Raw genomic sequence first — 19,816 nt, 5'->3', positions numbered from 1 at the left:
CTCTAATAATTTGATAGTGTTGCATCATAGATTTAAATCTTTATTCCATGGTGAGTAGATTTTAAAAAATTTTGACAGGCAGAGTTAGTGAGAGAGAGAGAGAGAGGGAGAGAGAGAGAGAGAGACAAAGAGAAAGGTCTTCCTTTTTCCTTTGGTTCACCCCCAAGTGGCCTCTACGGCTGGCACATTGCGGCTGGTGCACTGCACTGATCCGAAGCCAGGAGCCAGGTGCTTCCTCCTGGTTCCCATGTGGGTGCAGGACCCATGGACTTGGGCCATCCTCCACTGCACTCCTGGGCCACAGCAGAGAGCTGGACTGGAAGAGGAGCAACCGGGACAGAATCTGGCACCCCAACCAGGACTAAACCTGGGGTGCTGGCGCCACAGGAGGATTAGCCTAGTGAGCCGTGGCACCAGCCAGTGAGTAGATTTTTGACTAAAGTATAAGGTAGGGGTCTTGCTTCATACTCCTGCATGTGGGAATCCAGTTTTCCCAGCACCATTTGTTGAAGAGTCTGTTCTTGCACCAGGAATTGGTTTTAGCTCATTGATCAAATATAAGTTGGTTGTAGATGTTTGGATTGGTTTCTGGGTTTTCTATTTTGTTTCACTAGTCTATCCATCTATTTTTGTACCAGTAACAGACTGTTTTGATTATAACCACCCTGTAGTATATCTTGAAATCTGGTATTGTGATGCCTCCAGTTTTGTTTTTGTAGTGCAAGATTGCTTTAGGTATTCGAGGTCTCCTGTGTTTCCATATGAATTTAAACATCATTGTTTCTAGATCTGAGAAGAATGTCTTTGGTATTTTAATTGGTATTGCATTGATTTGTAAATTGTTTTGGAAGAATGGACATTTTGATGCTATTGATTTTTCCAATCCATAAACATGGAAGATTTTTCCATTTTTTTCTATCTTCTTTCATTTCTTTCTTTAATGTTTTGTAATTCATATCATAGAGATCTTTGACATGCTTGGTTAAATTTATTCCAAGTTATTTGTTTTGTAACCATTATGAATGGCATTGATCTTAGAATTTCATTCTCAACTGTAGCATTGCCTGTGTATACAAAGGCTGATGGTTTATGTGTATTGACTTTATATCCTGCTACTTTACAAACACTTTTATGAGTTTTGAAAAATCCCTTAGTGAAGTTTTTTGGATCCCCTATATATAGAATCATGTTGTCTGAAAATAGGGATAATTTTACTTCCTTCTTCCCAGTTTGTATCCATTTGATATCTTTTTCTTGCCTAATGACTCTGGCTAAAACTTCCAGGACTATATTGAATAGCAACGGTGAGAGTGGTTATCTGTATCTGGTACCAGATCTCAGTGGGAATGCCTCCAGCTTTCCCCTATTCAATATGATGCTGCTCGTGGTTTTGTCATAAACTGCCTTGATTGTGTTGAGGAATGTTCCTTCTATACCCAATTTATTTAGAGTTTTCATCATGAAAGGGTGTTGTATTTTATCAAATGTTTTCTCTGCTTGTATTGAGATAATCATACAGTTTTTGTTCAGTAATTTGTTAATGTGATGTATCACATTGATTGATTTGCAAATGTTGAACCATCCCTGCATAACAGTGATGAAGCCCACTTGGTCTGGGTGGATGATCTTTCTGACGTGTTGTTGGGTTAGATTGGCTCGATTTTGTTGAGAATTTTTGCATCTATGTTCAACCAAGGAAACTGATCTGTAATTCTCTTTCTCTGTTGTATCTTTTTCATGATTAGGAATTAAGGTGATACTGGCTTCGTAGAAAGAATATGGAAAGATACCTCTCTTTAACTGTTTTGAATAACTTGAGAAGAATTGGATTTAGTTCCTCTTTAAATGTCTGGTGGAATTCAGCAGTGAAGCCATCTGGTCCTAGACTTTTCTTTGTTGTGAGGGCCTTTATTACTCTTTCAATTTCTGTCTTGGTCATGGGTCTGTTTACGTTTTCTATGTCTTCATGGTTCAATATAGGTAGTTTGTATGTGTCCAGGAATCTATCCATTTCTTCTAGTTCTCCCAGTTTTTTGGCATACATCTCTTTGTAGTAATTTCTGATGACTCTTTTTATTTCTGTGGTGTCTTTTGTTACGTTTCCTTTTACATCTCTAATTTTATTGATTTGGGTCTTCTCTCGCCTTTGGTTAGTTGGACCAAAGGTGTGTCAATTTGTTTATTTTTTCAAAAAATCAGCTCTTCATGTTGTTGATCTTATGTATTGTTATTTTGGATTAAATGTTGTTGATTTCTTCTCTAACTTTAATTATTTCTTTTCTCCTACTAGTTTTGGGTTTTGTTTGCTGATATTTTTCTAGATCCTTGAGATGCATTGATAGCTCATTTATTTGGTGCTTTTCCAATTTCTTGATATAGGCACCAATTGGTATTTAATTTCCTCTTAACAATGCTTTTGCTGTATCACATAAGTTTTGATGTGTTGTCATCTTCAATTTTTTCTAGAAATTATTTTATTTCTCTTTCAATTGCTTCTATGACCCAGTCTTCATTCAGGAGTCTGTTGTTCAGTCTCGTGTGTTTGCAAATGCTCTAGAATTTCCTGAATTCCTGATTTCCAGCTTCATTCCATTGTGATCTGAAAAGATAGAAGATACATGGAATGATTTGATTTTTTTGAATTTGCTGAGAGTTGCTTTACGGCCTAGTATATGGTCAATCCAAGAGATAGTTCCATGCACTGCTGAGAAGAATGTGTATTCTGCAACTGTAGGATGAAAAATTCTGTAGGTATCTTTTAGGTCCATTTGGTCAACAGTGTGGATTAATCTGCTATTTCCTTGTTGATTTTCCATCTGGTTCATCTGTCTATTGCTGAAAGTGGAGTATTGAAGTCTCCCAATACTATTGTATTGGGGTCTAAGTCTCCCTTTAAATGCCTTAAGATATCTTTTAAATAGCCACTTGTCCTGTAATTAGGTGCATGTATGTTTATAATAGTTACAGCTTCCTTTTTAATGGATCCATTAATCATTATATAGTTCCCTTATTTGTCTCTTTTACAGTTTTTGTGTTAAAGTCTATCTTGTCTGATATTAAGATGACTACACCAGCTCTTTTTTGGTGTCTATTGGCATGGAATATCTTTTTCCATCCTTTCACTTTCAGTCTGTGTGCATCTTTGTTGGTGAGATGTGTTTCTTATAGGCAGCAAATAGATGGGTTTTGTTTTTTAATCCATTCAGCCCGTCTGTGTCTTTTAACTGGGGAGTTGAGGCCATTTACATTCAAGGTTACTATTGATAACTAACAACTTAGTCCTGTCATTTTTCCAAAAATATTCCTATTTTTAATATTACTTTCCTTTGAACTTTTACTGAGAGATTTCTTCCTTTACCGTCTTTGGTAGTGATGACCATGTTACTGTGTTTCTGTGTTTCTGTCTGCAACACATCCTTAAGCATCTTTTGTAGGTCTGGAAAGGTGGTAACAAATTCTTTCAAATTCTTTTTGTTATGGAAGGTTTTTATTTCACCTTCATTCTCAAGTGAGAGCTTTGAAGGGTATAATATTCTGGGATGACCTTTTTTTTTTCTCTCTTAAGACATGTAGGGTTTCTGATGAGAAGTCTGCTGTGAATCTAACTGTTGATCCTCTGAAAGTAATCTGGTGTTTCTCTCATTCTCATTTTAGAATCTTGTTATGTTTTACTGTGGTGAGTTTGATTACAAGGTGTCATGGCAAGGATCTTTTCTGGGCATGTCTATTAGCAGTTCTGTGTGCTTCCTGTACTTGGATGTCCCTTTCTTTCTGCAAACCAGGGAAGTTTTCTATTATTTTACTAAAGAGGCCTTCTAATCCTTTCTCTCTCTCCATGCCTTCTGGAACTCTTCGAACCTGTATGTTGGGTCTTTTTATAGTAGTCTATAGATTCCCAAAAGTATTTTTTAGTTTTTTAATTTCTTCTTGTTGTCTTTGGTTTGACTGTATAATTTCCTATGCTTTGTGTTCTAAGACCAATATTCTTTCTTCTGCTTCACCGATTCTGTTGTTAAGGCTCTCCATTGCATTTTTATTTGTTCCAGTTAATTTTTCATTTCATTTGGATATCATTTTAAGATCTCAACTTCATGTTCTATTGAATTCTTCATTTCATTTTGTTTTCTCTTTAAGATCTCAATTTCATGGGAGAAATTTTCTGTCCTATATGGATTTCAGTAGTTCATACATTTGCTTCTGATCACTTCTATGTAATCTTACGATCAATTTTTTGCATTTTTCCTTTTCTTGCATTTCTTCTATCTCATCATCTTCACAATCTAGCACTGAAGTGTCATGTTCTTTGGAGGTGTGATGTTGTCTTCCTTTATCTTGTTTCTGGAATTGGTGCATTTGTGGAGATAGATGTTGATTTCTTTCTAGCTTGCTTGCTTGCTTTGGCAGCCTTTATCTTTGTATTATGACTCTGTAGTTAAGTGGAATGTCTGCTTTCAGTAAATCTCTAGAGGCTTGTAGTGGGTGTGGCCAGAGGGCTCTGTTCAGTTCTCCAGGGTTAAGGGTGTGCCTAAAGTGACAAACCCAGGTTTGGCATGATAAATCTTCTCTCTGTTTTTTTTTTTTTTTTTTTTTTTTTTTAATCAGAAGGGAAATTCATTCTGCTCATCTGAGTTCCTCTCCTCAATGGAGACCATTGCCCCAGTGGTATAACCTTCATCTGCTCTGTCCCAAGGACCACACAAAGGATCTGTGCAGTCCTCAATGAAAGTTAAGATTCTTCAGCAATGTCTCTCAGCAGGTAAGCAGGAAACCCTGAGCTTGTGGAGTCTCCCACTCTGACTGCTCAAAGTCTCAGCCACACCCTGAGTCCTCCCACACACCCTCAGTTTTTTCCACTGTCCCAGTACAGAAGCCTCACACAGTCACAAGCTCCTAGTCCCCTGTTAGTTCTCCACACCAGAGTCAGGAGTCTTCACTCGATTGGTTGCTTGGCACAGATAGTAGCTGGTGCAGCTATTACGTATGTCCAAAATGGTGCCCACTCTATTGGCTTGTTACAGTATGCTGTTGTAAAGTTATCAGGGAGAGAGAAACGTGTCTGTCATGTCCTTTTTTTTTTTTTCCCCTCCTCTAGTTTGGCTGGTACACTTTTCCCCATGGGGCTCTAAGCCACATTCCCTCTAGGCTCTTCCTGCAGCTTTTTCACCAGTGGCTTGGGCTGCTATGGTCTGGTCTTACCTGACTTTCCAATGCTTGTGCATAGGCTCTTGGCTGCTGGAGTCCTGAGCCCAAGCCCTCCACTTAGGTCCAACATGTCCCTCTCATTTCAGTAGAGTTTCTTCTGCTCTTTTCTCCCTAACTCTTCCCTGAGACTATACTTTCTCCACTTTTTAAAAACTATCTTCTCCTGGGCTAGAACAGTAAGCTGACTCCCTACTGCACCATTCTGAACCCTCATTTAATGTTCATTATAACCTTTTAGGGAAGATTTCTATCTCTATCTTACAAACAAGGAAACAGAGGCTCAGGTAGGCAAAATTACTTACCTACAATACTACTCATCTTGTGAATTAGAACAGAGATTTGTGCTCCCTTAGGTCTAATTCCAAAGTTCATATACCTTTATATAATACATTGCAATACTCACAATAGGACAATGAAAGAGCTAAATGTATCAAACTCTTAGATATGCTTCTGTTTACGTTTTTTAAATTAGAAATAAAAGGGCCTACCATGTCATGTTTAAATACAGGGTTCCAGGTTAAGGACTTGAGATGACAAACATACTGACTTTAATTCATTATAGATAAAAATGGTATTGTAGCAAAGGATGTTCTGCATTAAAAAACCATGCATCTCTTTGTCAAGAATATACCTTCCTCTAATGCCTATCATACAATTATTATCTTACGAAGATATAAAACCTATATTTCTAACTTTTCTTTTGTTATATAATTATCTAGAACATGAAAAACCAAAATGCTTTCAGGAGAAACTATAAAATGTCAGTGTTTCAATTTTTTGTAATAGTGGAGTTACTTTAGGTTTGCTGCTAATATAAATTGCTTAGTTTAGTTGTTAAAACATAATAGTTTCATATATTAGTAATTTCTTTTTTTTTTTTAATAAAGCACGGAGATCTTCAGCTGTCCAGCACAGTCCATGCTTTTTTTTTTTTTTTTTTTTTTTTCCGACAGGCAGAGTGGATAGTGAGAGAGAGAGACAGAAAGGTCTTCCTTTTTGCCGTTGGTTCACCTTTCAATGGCCGCTGCGGCCGGCGCATTGTGCTGATCCAAAGCCAGGAGCCAGGTGCTTCTCCTGGTCTCCATGCGGGTGCAGGGCCCAAGGACCTGGGCCATCCTCCACTGCCTTCCCAGGCCATAGCAGAGAGCTGGCCTGGAAGAGGGGCAACCAGAATAGAATCCAGCGCCCCAACCGGGACTAGAACCTGGTGTGCCGGTGCTGCAAGGCGGAGGATTAGCCTGTTAAGCCACGGTGCCGGCCAGTAATTTCTTTAATATTCCTTATTTCTAATTGGTTGATAATCCTAGAAACTCTTTCCATCTCTGACAGCTTTAAGGTAAAGGGTCAACAGCAACACTGTATAAAGTGAAGACATTTACAAGTATTTTACACAAACTACAAGTTGAACACCTTTCTCTGGGAATAATACTGAGAGCTAATTCTTCTAGGCTTATCATGGAAAATAGTAAGAAACGATATCTCAGTGTCTTTGATATGCAATGATTTCTACTGAAATAGCATTGAGATGGTCAATAATGTCTCAATTATTTGGGCAATTAATTTTGCTATTTCATAAACCCTTGCATTTTTGAAAATAGAAAAGTAATGCTGAGCAATATAACTTTATCTATTTATCACTGAATTGTACATTTTGCTTCGCTAAGTCTGAGCAGCATTGATCTTTGATATCTTTATGACAAATCTACCTCCCAAAAACTGATTGTAAAAATGCTTCTCATTTTTTAAATCATCATATGTTGGGTTAACTGATCATTTACTGAAACAATATGCTAAACACACTATATGTAATTATTTCACTCCAGGTAATATCTATAAAATGAAAACATTTATAAACTTACTTGCAACACTTGCCATTTTTACCTTTGATGATTAAGTGAAAATATTTTTCAAGGGTTTTTCAGAAGTGTATTATTAAAATAAAGCATATTACTATACTATCTCTTATGACCAATAAAATCATCTAAAATTCACTGTGATAGATAAGAGATTTCAAATTTCTTTATATAACAAAGCATACCTTTTAATGTACTACTTTACTATTATATAAATTTTACAGTATTATAATTATTACCTATAATATACTATGTAAACAACAATAAATAATAGTTGAAATGCTGTATGTTATAATATTTTATATAGTAATTTATATCATAAATTATTTCATTATGATTATAATAATTTGTATATTATAGTAATGCCATTATGATTCAGTATATAAATAATACTAAGAAGTTATCATAAAATATATTGCAATGGCAATTACAAAAGACATTACAGGATAATAATAATTATAGTAAAGCCATTATAGATTGAAAATGGTCTATTTATAAATTATATATGCCTCTTGTGATGACAAAGTACCTTAAGAGAGAGGAAGTACCCTGAAAAAAAGATGTATGAATTGAGACCCAAATCAATGATGCTAACAAACTAATTTAAAACCACATGTGCTATTTGATCATCCTTCATTTCTTTTTCAGTCATCCTTCTCTGTTGTAAAGAGACTCCTTTGTGTTTGATTTATTAACACTATAACATTATCCCTATACATCCAAATGAAATTTAGCTTGTTAGAAAAATTTTGTTTCATTGGATATTATTTTAGAAGCATTATAAATACATTATCTCCATAGATATATAGTGGTCATTTATCCTCCTTAAAATGACATTCATTAATTTTCTTTCCTTTTGAGTAGCACATACAGTGCTTTACCATCAACACTGTTTTCTTATAAAATATTTACATTTTGAAAAATGATGACTTCTGAATCAGTCAAGAGTGGTTTTACCTTTTCTGACAAAAGATTCTCTACAATATTATCAAGTGGAAAATTTAGAGCATCAACCTGGTACAGTTATATTCTTTTCAGCCAAACACTCACATTTTGTCATTCACATTTTGCACCCATTCCTTTCTTCTGAGCTCCTCTCTGGCCAACTTTAAATGATTGAATGGTTCTGCTACACGTAATGTTGGCTCCAAAGGTTTGTAGCGTTGTTCTAACACTTCATTGATATCTCGAAAGGGACCCTGACAAGAAAAGCATGAGGTACATATTTTATAATGGAAGTTTTTTTTAACATGTTGTTAATGACCAATGCTAGCGAACAACTACAAGGGACATCAAGTTTACTAAATTATTTTTTAAAGATTTATTTGAAAGTGTTACAGAGAGACAGAGAGATTTTCTATCTGCTGGCTCATTTCCCAGATATTAATAATGGCTAGGGCTGGGCTAGGATAAAGACCAGGAAATCCTTCCAGGTCTTCCATGTGGGTGTCAGGGATCTAAGCACTTGGGCCATCTTCTGCTGCTTTTCCCAGGTTTGATAGTAGGGAGCTGGATCAGAAGTGGAGTAGTCAGGACATAAACTGACAGCATACAGGATGCTGGATTCACAGGTGACAGTTTAATCCACTGCACTGCAACAAAAGCCCCAATTATTTCTTCAATTAATATTTTATTCAAGAAGCAGAGACAGACAGACAGAACTCCCATATACTGGTTCATTTTGTAAATGCCAAAAATGGCTGGAGTTAGGAAAGGCTGAAGTTGGGAGCTGGGAATTTAATCGAGTTCTCTCACACGGGTGACTGGTACCCAACTGCTTGAGCCATCCTTTGCTACCTCCCAGGGTCTGCACTGGTAGGACGTTGTTATCATGAACCAGGGTTGGGAACTGAATACAGCCAGGTTCTCTGATACAGATGTAGACATCCTAATCATTAGGCAACACACCTTCCTGTAAATTATTTTTAAAACACAGATTGTTCTCCTCTGAGTTAGGAAATATAACAATATCAAAAATAAGACCATCACTTGCATTCAATAAATTTTCTCTCAAATCAAAGTGATTTCACTAAAAATGTTGACACAGGGAGATGGCCTTGTGGCACAGCAGGTCAAGCTACCACCTGTGATGTGGGCATCCCATAACAGTCCCATCTGCTCCACTTCAGATCCAGTTCCCTGAAAATAGTCTGGGAAAGGAGTGGAAGATGGCTCAAGTGTCGAGTCCCTGCCACCCATATGGGAGATCTGGGTAGTGTTCAGCCTGGCCCAGTCCTAGATGTTAGGCCATGTTAGGAGTGAACCAATAGATGAAAGCTCTCCCTCTCTTTGTAACTCTTTCAAATAATAAAGAAATCTTTTTTAAAAAGTTTAAGTAAAATTTACCCCACTTAGATGAAAAAGATTTTAATGTTATAATTAGTAAACTTGTAGTTATAGATTGCTTTGGTTTCTAATTTAAAAAAGCACATTTATTGGGCCGGCACCATGGCTCACTTGGTTAATCCTCTGCCTGCGGCACTGGCATCCCATATGGGCACCGGGATCTGGTCCTGGTTGCTCCTCTTCCTGTCCAGCTCGCTGTGGCCTGGAGGGCAGTGGAGGATGGCCCAAGTGCTTGGGCCCCTGCACCCACATGGGAGACCAGGAAGAAGCACCTGGCTCCTGGCTTCAGATCGGCGCAGCTCCGGCCGTGGTGGCCATTTGGGGAGTGAACCAATAGACCTTTCTCTCTGTCTCTGTCTCTCTCTCTCTCTCTCTCTCTCTCTCTCACACTGTCTATAACTCTGTCAAATTAAGAAAAAAAAACATTTATTTTAACTAAATGTAGTTAAATTAAAAATAATCTGATGAAAATAATATAATTTACTTATTAATTAAAATAATTCTCTTAAATCAATACCAAATTATGTGTTTGTTACTTATTTCAAAAAATTTTTTACTTTTTTTCAACTTCTCTGGTACTAACAGCTATCTTTTAATGGTACTAACACAGCAAAAGAAAAGCCACAGTTGCACTGCAATGTGACCTACAACATATCATACCTTTAAAGTAGTTACTTATACAAGAGTACTTAAAAACAGTAGTGGAAAGGAATTAAAAGTTGTTTATTTCAATGCAAAAAAAGGTGAAACACATGCATTTTTTTCATAGTACACATTTTCCATGAATCTTTTGAAGACCCCCTAAATGCATGAATTTCAATTTTTTTTGCACCAATATAAACTTACCTTTTAATTCCATTTTTCCACAAAATTTTGTAGGTACCCTTGTCTAGGAGTAGTTACCAGAATTCATTGCTTTCTAATTAGTGTATTAAGCACAATACAAATCAGAGGCTGCTCAGGACTTTGCTGTGCCATTAATTATATATTATTTTCTTTTTTCAACATCATAGTACAGGAAAGAAGTAACAATGATATCTAATCATATTCCTTATTCTCAAAAATCTCTTCTTTAAATAGGTTATCACTAACAAGACACAGCTGGAGTTACAGCCAGCACTGAGTGAAGACTGTAGGGCTAATAAAAAGAAATGATTCACGCCTCATTTATGTTCACTTATGTTTTACATTAATAGAAACCAATAATAGGAACCAGTTACCATAAAAGTCATGGACCGTAAATAACACAAATGGCAAATAAGTATCATCTCGTACTTTTCACAGCTGGACAGGAGGATTGCTATATTTGAAAGTAGTTAATGGATTTTTATTGGAACTTTATTTTTTAAAGATACAGTAACATGCTTCCAAGTCCACTATTAAAAAATCAAGTAGCGCTTTTTACAAAACAGATTCTTACTCTTTTATTTTGACAAATTCTCTGGTTTTAAAGTTAATATTTGGCTATGTAACTAGTGGCAAAGTACTTCTCTAGGCCTATTTTCATTGATTGTATAATATAATAACTATATCCCAAAATTACTTTTTATTTCTTCAAGATTATTTATTTATTTATGTATCAAAATTACTTTTTAAAAAATATTTATTTATTTATTTGAAAGGCAGAGTTACAGAGAGGCAGAGAGAGAGAGAAAGTTCTTCCATCTGCTAGTTCACCCCCCAAATTTCCACAATGGCCAGAGCTGTGCTGATCCAAAGCCAGGAGCCAGGAGCTTCTTCTAGGTCTCCCATGTGGGTTCAAGAGCCCAAGGACTTGCATCTTCCACTGCTATCCCAGGCTATAGCAGAGAGCTGGATCAGGAGTGGAGCAGCCAGGACGCAAACCAGCACTCACATGGGATACTGCCACTGTAGGTGGCGGCTTTACTTGTTACACCACAGCGCCAGCCCCCAAAATTACTCTTAGGATTTGTAAGATGATACAACGCTGTTAGCACTGTACTTGGGACACAGCAAACATTCAAAAATGATGCCTTTGTTGTTACTACTACTACTACTCCTCCTCCTCTTTCATTAGCTATAAGAGTAGTTTTACAAAAGTCTTTTTTTTTTAAATTAAACTTTTATTTAATGAATATAAATTTCCAAAGTACAGCTTATGGGTTACAATGGCTTCCCCCTCCCAAAACTTCCCTCCCACCCGCAACCCTCCCCTTTCCCGCTCCCTCTCTCCTTCCAATCACATCATGATTCATTTTCAATTCTCTTTATATACAGAAGATCAGTTTAGTATATATTAGGTAACGATTTCAACAGTTTGCCACCATATAGCAACACATAGTGAAAAAAAAATACTGTTGGAGTACTAGTTATAGCATTAAATAACAGTGTACAGCACATTAAAGACAGAGATCCTACATAATATTTTTTTTAAAAAAATTAATTAATTTTCTATGCCATTTCCAATTTAACACCAGGGTTTTTTTTTTTTCATTTCCAATTATCTTTATATACAGAAGATCAATTCAGTATATAATTAGTAAAGATCACATCAGTTTGTACCCACGCAGAAACACAAAGTGTAAAAATACTGTTTCAGTACTAGTTATAGCATCACTGCACATTAGATAACACATTAAGGACAGATCGCACATGGGATGTAAGTACACAGTGACTCCTGTTGCTGACTTTTTTTTTTTTTAAGATTTTTTATTTGTTTATTTGAGAGGTAGAGTTATAGACAGTGAGAGGGAGAAACAGAGAGAAACATCTGGCTTCCATTGCTTCACTCCCCAAATGGCCGCAATGGTCAGAGCTGCACCAATCCGAAGCCAGGACCCAGGTGCTTCCTTTTGGTCTCTCACATGGATGCAGGGGCCCAAGTATTTGGGCCATCTTCTACTGCTTTCTCAGGCCATAGCAGAAAGCTGGATTGGAAGTGGAGCAGCCAAGACTAGAACCGGCGCCCATATAGGATGCCGGTGTCTCAAGCAGAGGTTTAACCTACTGTGCCACAGTGCTGGCCCTACAAAGGTTTTGAATAACAGTGGCATCAAAGAAGTAAAAGAATGACCCATATCTATGACTTTGAAGATACAAACACTCATCTTTGCCTTCTAACCTTGTCGGCATACATATATAGCTATTTCTAGACTTATACTATTATTTTTTCTGATAATTACTCATCCCAATGAGACTCAAAATGAGTGAGAATGAGTCTTCTTAAGCAGCAATTTATTTTGAAAATAAACTCAGTCTTTCTTTTGGGTTCACAATCACGTTTCGGACTCCTAACCCTCCTGTGATCATCACCATCTCCCTGCATCTTTCAGTGCCTGGCCCATACATTTGTATGCTAAATTAACAACTTGCTCTTGAGCTTAATAGTCTACCTCTTTGGTTAGCAAATTTGGTATCAGCTGTCAGGCCTCTTTTTCTCTGTTAAATAATTGTTTAAGCATTTATTTATTTTGTCAAGCTTCTCTTATGCCAAAGCTTTTATTGATTTGTATTTTTTTTTAGTAGCCTGCCCTTTTAGATCCCAGGTGATCAGCTATTCCTATTATTTCAGGGATCCTAAAATCTGGCAATAGTTTCAAACTTTAGGATTTTCTATATTTAGCTTACCTTGCCTCCACCAAAGTCTTGGTTATGAAAGCCAAATATATTTATTTCTTTTTAAAATATATAACAACTCATTACTTTATAGGTATCTTGCATTTGTAAGCTTTTCTTAAAGCTTAAATAATAATGAAGTTATTTTTTAAAACCTGCTATAATTGTTCCATATATTTACTGCTTTCTTTTTTTTAAAAAAAAAGTATATATTTTATTTGAAAGGCAGAGTTAGAGACAGAGGGAGAGATAGAGAGATCTTTCATCTGCTGGTTCACTCCCCAAAAGGCCATTAATTGGCCAGGCTGAAGCCAAGAGATCAGAAGTCCATATGGGTCTCCCATGTGGGTGGCAGTGGCCAAGTACTTGGGCCATTTTCACCCTCTTTCACACAGGGTGCATTAGTAGAGTGCTGGATCAGAATGGAGTAGCCAGGACTTGAACTGGTGCTCATATAGGATGCTGGCGTCACAGGTGGCTGCTAACCCTGCTGCACTACAGAGCTGATCCTGTTCCACACATTCATGAAATTCACTTGGCAAGTACATATACTCTGGTGGTCAGAGTACAGATATCATTTGAGCATAATCTTAAATGTCCTTAAAGAAAAGGTACAGGAAATATAACAAAAAACACAGCAAGATTAAAAAAAAGGTCCATTTTGTGAAAAAGAAAAGGAAAGAAGGAAAGAAAGAAAGTGAAGAGGAAAGAGAAAATTTAAAAAAGGACAGAAGAATGGGGAAGAAAAAGTGGGGGCGATGAGAAGGAGAGAAAGGTGAGAGAAAGACGGATAGACCAGAGGACACGGCTAGAGGAAGTGGAGGAGGAGGAAGAATGCCAAGGTGAGGAAAGAGATAGAACAGAAGGAAAACAAAAGAAAAACTAAATGAAGAAAAAACAATCAAGAGATGGGAAAAGAAGAGAAGAAAATGAAAAAGGAAGGAACTAGGGAAGTAAAGGAACAGAAATACTTATATATTAGTGGGGATCATTTTGTGGTATGCCTGACAAATAACTGCAGTTCAGTAGTGTATGTGTATGTAGACAGATGTGTAAACATGAATTTTATATGTTTATAAACTACTGCATAGATTTATATATACATTTCTTTATGTAAACATATATATCTTTCTACAGATTTTTCTATATAAATATATATTTTTGTTTTAATATATAGCATATGTGCAAGTGTTTTTCATAACATATATACAAATCTTTAACATACAGTATATGTCTTCCAGCTGCCCATAATATATACTAGATGCACACACATCACTGTGTGTGCCTATGTATGTGTGTACATGCATTCAAAATAGTCTAGAATGTGAAAGAATATGTAGAGATAAAAGTGGTTGCTTTGAGAAAAGTAGAGAAATGAAGACTGAAGAGTGATACAAGTATAAATGAATCCACATTATACAAATATAATAAAGCAAAGCAATAAAGAAAAAGTGAAAATGTTATAAATCACTTTTGAAATAAGATGTTTAATATTTAATGTTAATGTTGTGAATATTATACAGTGAGTTTAATTCAGATGACCTCCAGGTTGCTGCCAATTTAGAAGTGCTAATATATGCCCTTATTTTATCCATACTATATAATTTTCACACTTCTTAAAAAGTTGTATGCAAAATTACTCTCAATTCCTTGTAGCACCAATAGCTACCTCAAAGAATATAACATGTAATATTGATTATTGAAAATTCAAATATGCAATGTTATTTATGTAACAACCATTGAACACTACATTGAACACACAATAGATATGTAAAGGGAGTGAATTATTATTTTCTTTATGGAACAATTGATAAATTGAATTGTAGTAATGTTATATAAAACCATTACAGAAATAAAAAGTAATATGTGTAACTCAAAATGGTAAAAATTCAATTATTCATAATATAAAATTCATTTTAAATTTAAAATGACTTTAAATGCTTACATTAGAATATTGCTTTAACATTTAAAAAGGAACTATTACATCATATTCTAAATATACATGAGTCTAAATGAATGAAAATTTTCCCCACTATCTCTTTTTTGTTCTCTTGCTCAACTCCAGCCTGTTTGACATTCCATTTCAGAAAATGGAAGAATTTTCAGTTTCCATCTTATTTGGAGAAATAGATTAGTTTAAAGGTAATTATAAATACTGACATAAATAGAATTTCAGAGGAAATGAATCATGGATGAGGAAATAGACAAAGTAGTCTGGGGAATATTGACTTTATAGATTTTCAATGATTCTTTGTAGCTCCTTTTATGATGTAGTATAAACCAATAGTTAATAGTTTGAGAGAGCAAAAATAATAAAGTATATTAACAACAATACAGAGTGGAAACACAACTTCTCACAAATAATTACAGTAAAATGGAAAATGTTTTAATGGCATTGAATGAAGGGTCATCTTATTGCAGAGGTTGATTTAAGGGTTGGGCTGTAAATGAGCCCTCAATGATCCCTGACTTTTGGTATTCACACTTTTGTGTAATCTCTTACCCTTGAGTATAGAATGTACATACTCATTTCTAACTAATAGACTATGGCAGAAGTGATGGAATGTCACTTCTGGCATTGTAAGTTGTAAAAAGTCTGTAACCTCAGAAATCTGAATACAGACCTACCATATGACCCAGGCATCTCACTCATGGGAATTTACCAAAATGAAATAAAATCAAAACATGAAAAAGTGATGTTTATTGCAGTTCAAGTCACAATAACTAAGATGCAATCATCTCAGATGTCCATCAACTGATGACTGGACAAAGGAATTATGCTATATATATATATATGTAATAAATGAATATATGATAAATGAAATTTGTAAACCTTAAATAAAATTTAAAATGAGAAAAATTGGGGCCAGCGCTGTGGCGTAGTGAATGAGGCTACTGCCTGCAGTGCCGGCATCCCATATGGGCGCCAGTTTGAGTCCTGGCTGCTCCATTTCCCATCCAGCTCTCTGCTATGGCCTGGAAAGCAGTGGAAGATGGCCCAAGTCCTTGGACCCCTGCACCCACATGGGATACCCAGAAGAAGCTCCTGGCTTCTAGCTTCAGATCAATGCAGTTCTGGCCATTGCAGCCAATTGAGGAGTGAACCAGTGGATGGAAGAACTTTCTCTCTCTCTCTCTCTCTCTCTCTCTCTCTCTCTGCCTCTCCTATCTCTGTGTAACTCTTTCAAATAAATAAATAAATCTATAGAAAAAGAAAAATTACCATTCAAAAGTGAAAAAATGTCTGTGACATTTATTTTGAAAGCTCTCTCTGACTTTCTCAAGGATCATTTGCCCTGGAGGAGGCCAATTGCTATATTGTAAGGCAGTTCTGTTGGGAGGCCAATGTGGAGAAGAGAGGAAACATGTTAATAATGCATCATATGAGCAAGGAAAACAACTAAGAGGGTCTTCCTACTCTCGTCATTCCAACTCCCTCCCATAAGCTAAGTGATCATATGAGATCATGGCCCTGGCTGACATCTTGATTGTAACTTCTTGAGAAACTTGAGTCAGAGGCACTCATAAAATCTGTACTTGAAATGCCAATCCACAGAAACTATGAAATAACAAATGCTTTCTGCTTTAAACCACTAGGTTTTACAGTAATTTCTTATTTAGCAATAGATCTACAGGGGACAAGCCTGTATAAGGAACTAATGGCTAGAAGTTCTAGAGGTCTAACTCTAAGTCAAATATAACCCAACTCTCAATGGATACTATCCGGTGGCAGTCGTTTGTTGCATCTTATATATTGATGCGGGTGATAAGAGCTTTTAGGAACTTTTAGTCTCTGGGACTTTTAGGATAGTGATAATCATCACTCACTCCATCTACTCACCCTTTTGCTCCTGAAGTTTTATTCTATTACAATCCAGTTATACTGAATAATTCCCTGTCTTTGCCATGAGTTTTGTCTTGTCTCTAATTTTTAAACTTACACTTTTTAAATTATTCAAACCCACAAGGTATGTTTAAAATTATTTAAGAGATAGATAATCATATGACAGCATAAATTAAATAAATTTGATAATACATATTGATTTTCAAGCAATAAGTTTATATCAAGTGCTGCATTAACAATTTTTCACATGAAAAAGCAGATTCTAAGCAAAATATTCATATTTTAACTTCAGATTCAACACACCAAAACTTAATATGAAACATGAATTTGCCTACTTCCTTACTTGGTATGTTTAATTGATATGTGAAGGTATGTGTGTGTGTGTGTGTAGTACCATGTAATGTTTGCATTGTATTAATAATACGTTTAACAATATGTTGTATATATTGTATTATGTTCAACATGAGAGAGAACAGGAGTGGTAAGGATGAGAAAAGGTTAGTCAATGGGTACTAAGTTACAATTAGGAGAAATAACAGTAGGGTGACTTTGGAGCATATACTATTTATCTCACAAAAAGCTAGAAGAAAGGATTTGGTGTTTCTTAGCATCATGGAATACTAAATGTTTGATACATATATATGCCAACTGTATTTGTGATTTTAAACCGGATTCCTGAGAAAATAATTTCTTCTCAATTAAAGAAAAACCAAAAGAACAGGGGCAGGTGTTTGATGTAGTGGTTAATACAACACTTAGGATGTCTGCATTCCATATCAGAGAGCCTAGATTTGAATAGGACATTACTCCTAATTGCAGCTTATTGCTAATGAGCACCCTGTGAAGCAGTTGGTGATGACTCAAGTTTCTGGGTCTTTGTCACCATGTGGGAGACTTATATTGAGCTCCTGGTTTTTAGTTTCAATCTGGCCAAGCTCCAGCCATTGTGGGCATATGGGGAGTGAACCAGTGAACAGGAGACATAAAAATGTGACAATATGTAAATAAAAAAAGAATGCTCAAAATGACAAATCAAGACTACAAGGAAATACCACCAAACTCAATTCCACTGGAATGACTAATATCAAAGAAACAGAGAATAACAAATACCAGGGGCCAGCACCATGGCTCACTTGGTTAGTCCTCTGCCTGTGGTGCCGGTATCCCATATGGGCGCCGGGTTCTAGTCCCGATTACTCCTCTTCCGGTCCAGCTCTCTGCTGTGGCCTGGGAGGGCAGTGGAGGATGGCTCAAGTGTTTGGGCCTCTGCACCCACATGGGAGACCAGGAAGAAGCACCTGGCTGCTGGCTTCGGATCGGTGCAGTGTCAGCTGCAGCGGCCATTTGGGGAGTGAACCAACAGAAGGCAGATCTTTCTCTCTGTCTTTCTCTCTCTCTCACTGTCTATAACTCTACCTGTCAAATAAATAAAAAACAAATACTAGTAGAAATGTGGAGAAACTATATACATTGTAAACTGCTAATGAGAATGGAAAATGGCATAGACACTATAAGAAATACTATAACATTTCCTCAAAAAATTAATAATAGTATTATTGTATGATCTCGCAATACCATTTTGGAGTATATATTCAAAACATATGAAAGCAAGGTATCTAAGAGATATCTATGCACTCATGATCATAGCAGCATTATTCATTACAGTTAAAATAAGGAAACAACCCTAAATATGTATAAATGGATATATGCGTAAGTAAAATGTGGTATGTACATACAATGGAATTCAACCTTAATAAGAAAGAAATTCTGACATGTTATAACATGAATGAACCTTAAGGACATTATGCTAAATCTAATAAGCCATGCTAGTGACAAAGGGGAATGGAAAAGAGAGAACTATTGAGTGGATACATGGTTCAATTTTGTATGATGAAAAGAGATCTAAAGGCGGATGGTGCTGATGGCTGCACAACAACATGAATGTACTTAATATCACTGAACTGCATACTTTGAAATGGTTAAGAGAGAAAATTTCATTGTATGTCATTAACTACAATAAAAAATGGACAAATTTAGCAAGAATAAAATTGATAACAGACTTCTAGTAGGTCTAATTAGTACCTGACATTTCTTCCTGGTAATAGGTGGCAGAAATTTAGACTGAGGAAAAGAATGGGCACTGGTACAAGCCAGCCAATCCGTAAGACTTGGTGAGTACATCTGCTTCACTTGAGGTCTTGGATGTACTAAAGGCTTTGCCTTCTGTAACTGCAGCTCCCATGGATCAGGCTCTGTTCTGAATGGTGAATTGTATATACCTGGAATCTGAAAAGAAAAGGAAAGCAATTTTCACTTTTGCCTTCAATTTTAATATTTTATAAAAGAAAAATAACATTATACCTTGAAAATTTCTATGTTTAAAGAATATTTTAAACTAAAACTCTTCCTCTTAGAAGTAGACTTCAGATTTAACAAAGGATTTTTTACAAAATACTCACAGTTCACCTCAATTCTAGACCAACAATTTTAGTATCTTTAAGGATTGAACATTAAACACATCAAAAACTACTGGGGGATGGTTCCTATAGGCCAAATAAGGCATTTTAATGTAATTATATTTAAGAAAAAATAACAGAAGGGCCTTAAGTCACCCATTTTGTATTCAAACTGTATATTACATCTATATAATCATAACTATACATCATACATTCACTAGAGAAAGTCAAATATACAATAGTTGAACCAGTTTTGGGTATCAGGATGTACTCAATAAACATTTGATTGATTATTGAATCTTTACTAATCATATATCTTTTTGTATTTTATTTATTTGACAGATAGAGTTAGACAGTGAGAGACAGAGAGAAAGGTCTTCCTTCCATTGGTTCACCCCCCAAATGGCCGCTATGACCGGAGCTACACAGATCAGAAGCCAGGAGCCAGGTGCTTCCTCCTGGTCTCTTATGCGGGTACAGGAGCCCAAGCACCTGGGCCATCCTCCACTGTCCTCCCGGGCCACAGCAGAGAACTGGAC

At 36.1% G+C, this 19,816-nt stretch overlaps 1 protein-coding gene across 1 annotated transcript in view; it reads right to left on the bottom strand.

The window, feature by feature from the left end:
- SPATA17 (spermatogenesis associated 17) overlaps positions 1-19,816 on the bottom strand; it is a 291,772-nt gene that overhangs the window by 96,575 nt on the left and 175,381 nt on the right. The window contains exons 7-8 of the mRNA XM_062211329.1: positions 18,904-19,107; positions 8,106-8,254 (exon numbers count right to left, since the gene is read on the bottom strand). Coding sequence (XP_062067313.1) covers positions 8,106-8,254; positions 18,904-19,107 — 353 coding nt within the window. The remainder of the gene's footprint in view (positions 1-8,105; positions 8,255-18,903; positions 19,108-19,816) is intronic.

Source organism: Lepus europaeus, chromosome 14, assembly GCF_033115175.1.
Source record: "Lepus europaeus isolate LE1 chromosome 14, mLepTim1.pri, whole genome shotgun sequence".
Lineage (NCBI taxonomy): Eukaryota > Metazoa > Chordata > Mammalia > Lagomorpha > Leporidae > Lepus > Lepus europaeus.
Note: the sequence above shows the minus strand (reverse complement) of the source record. Positions and strands in the feature narration are given on the sequence as shown.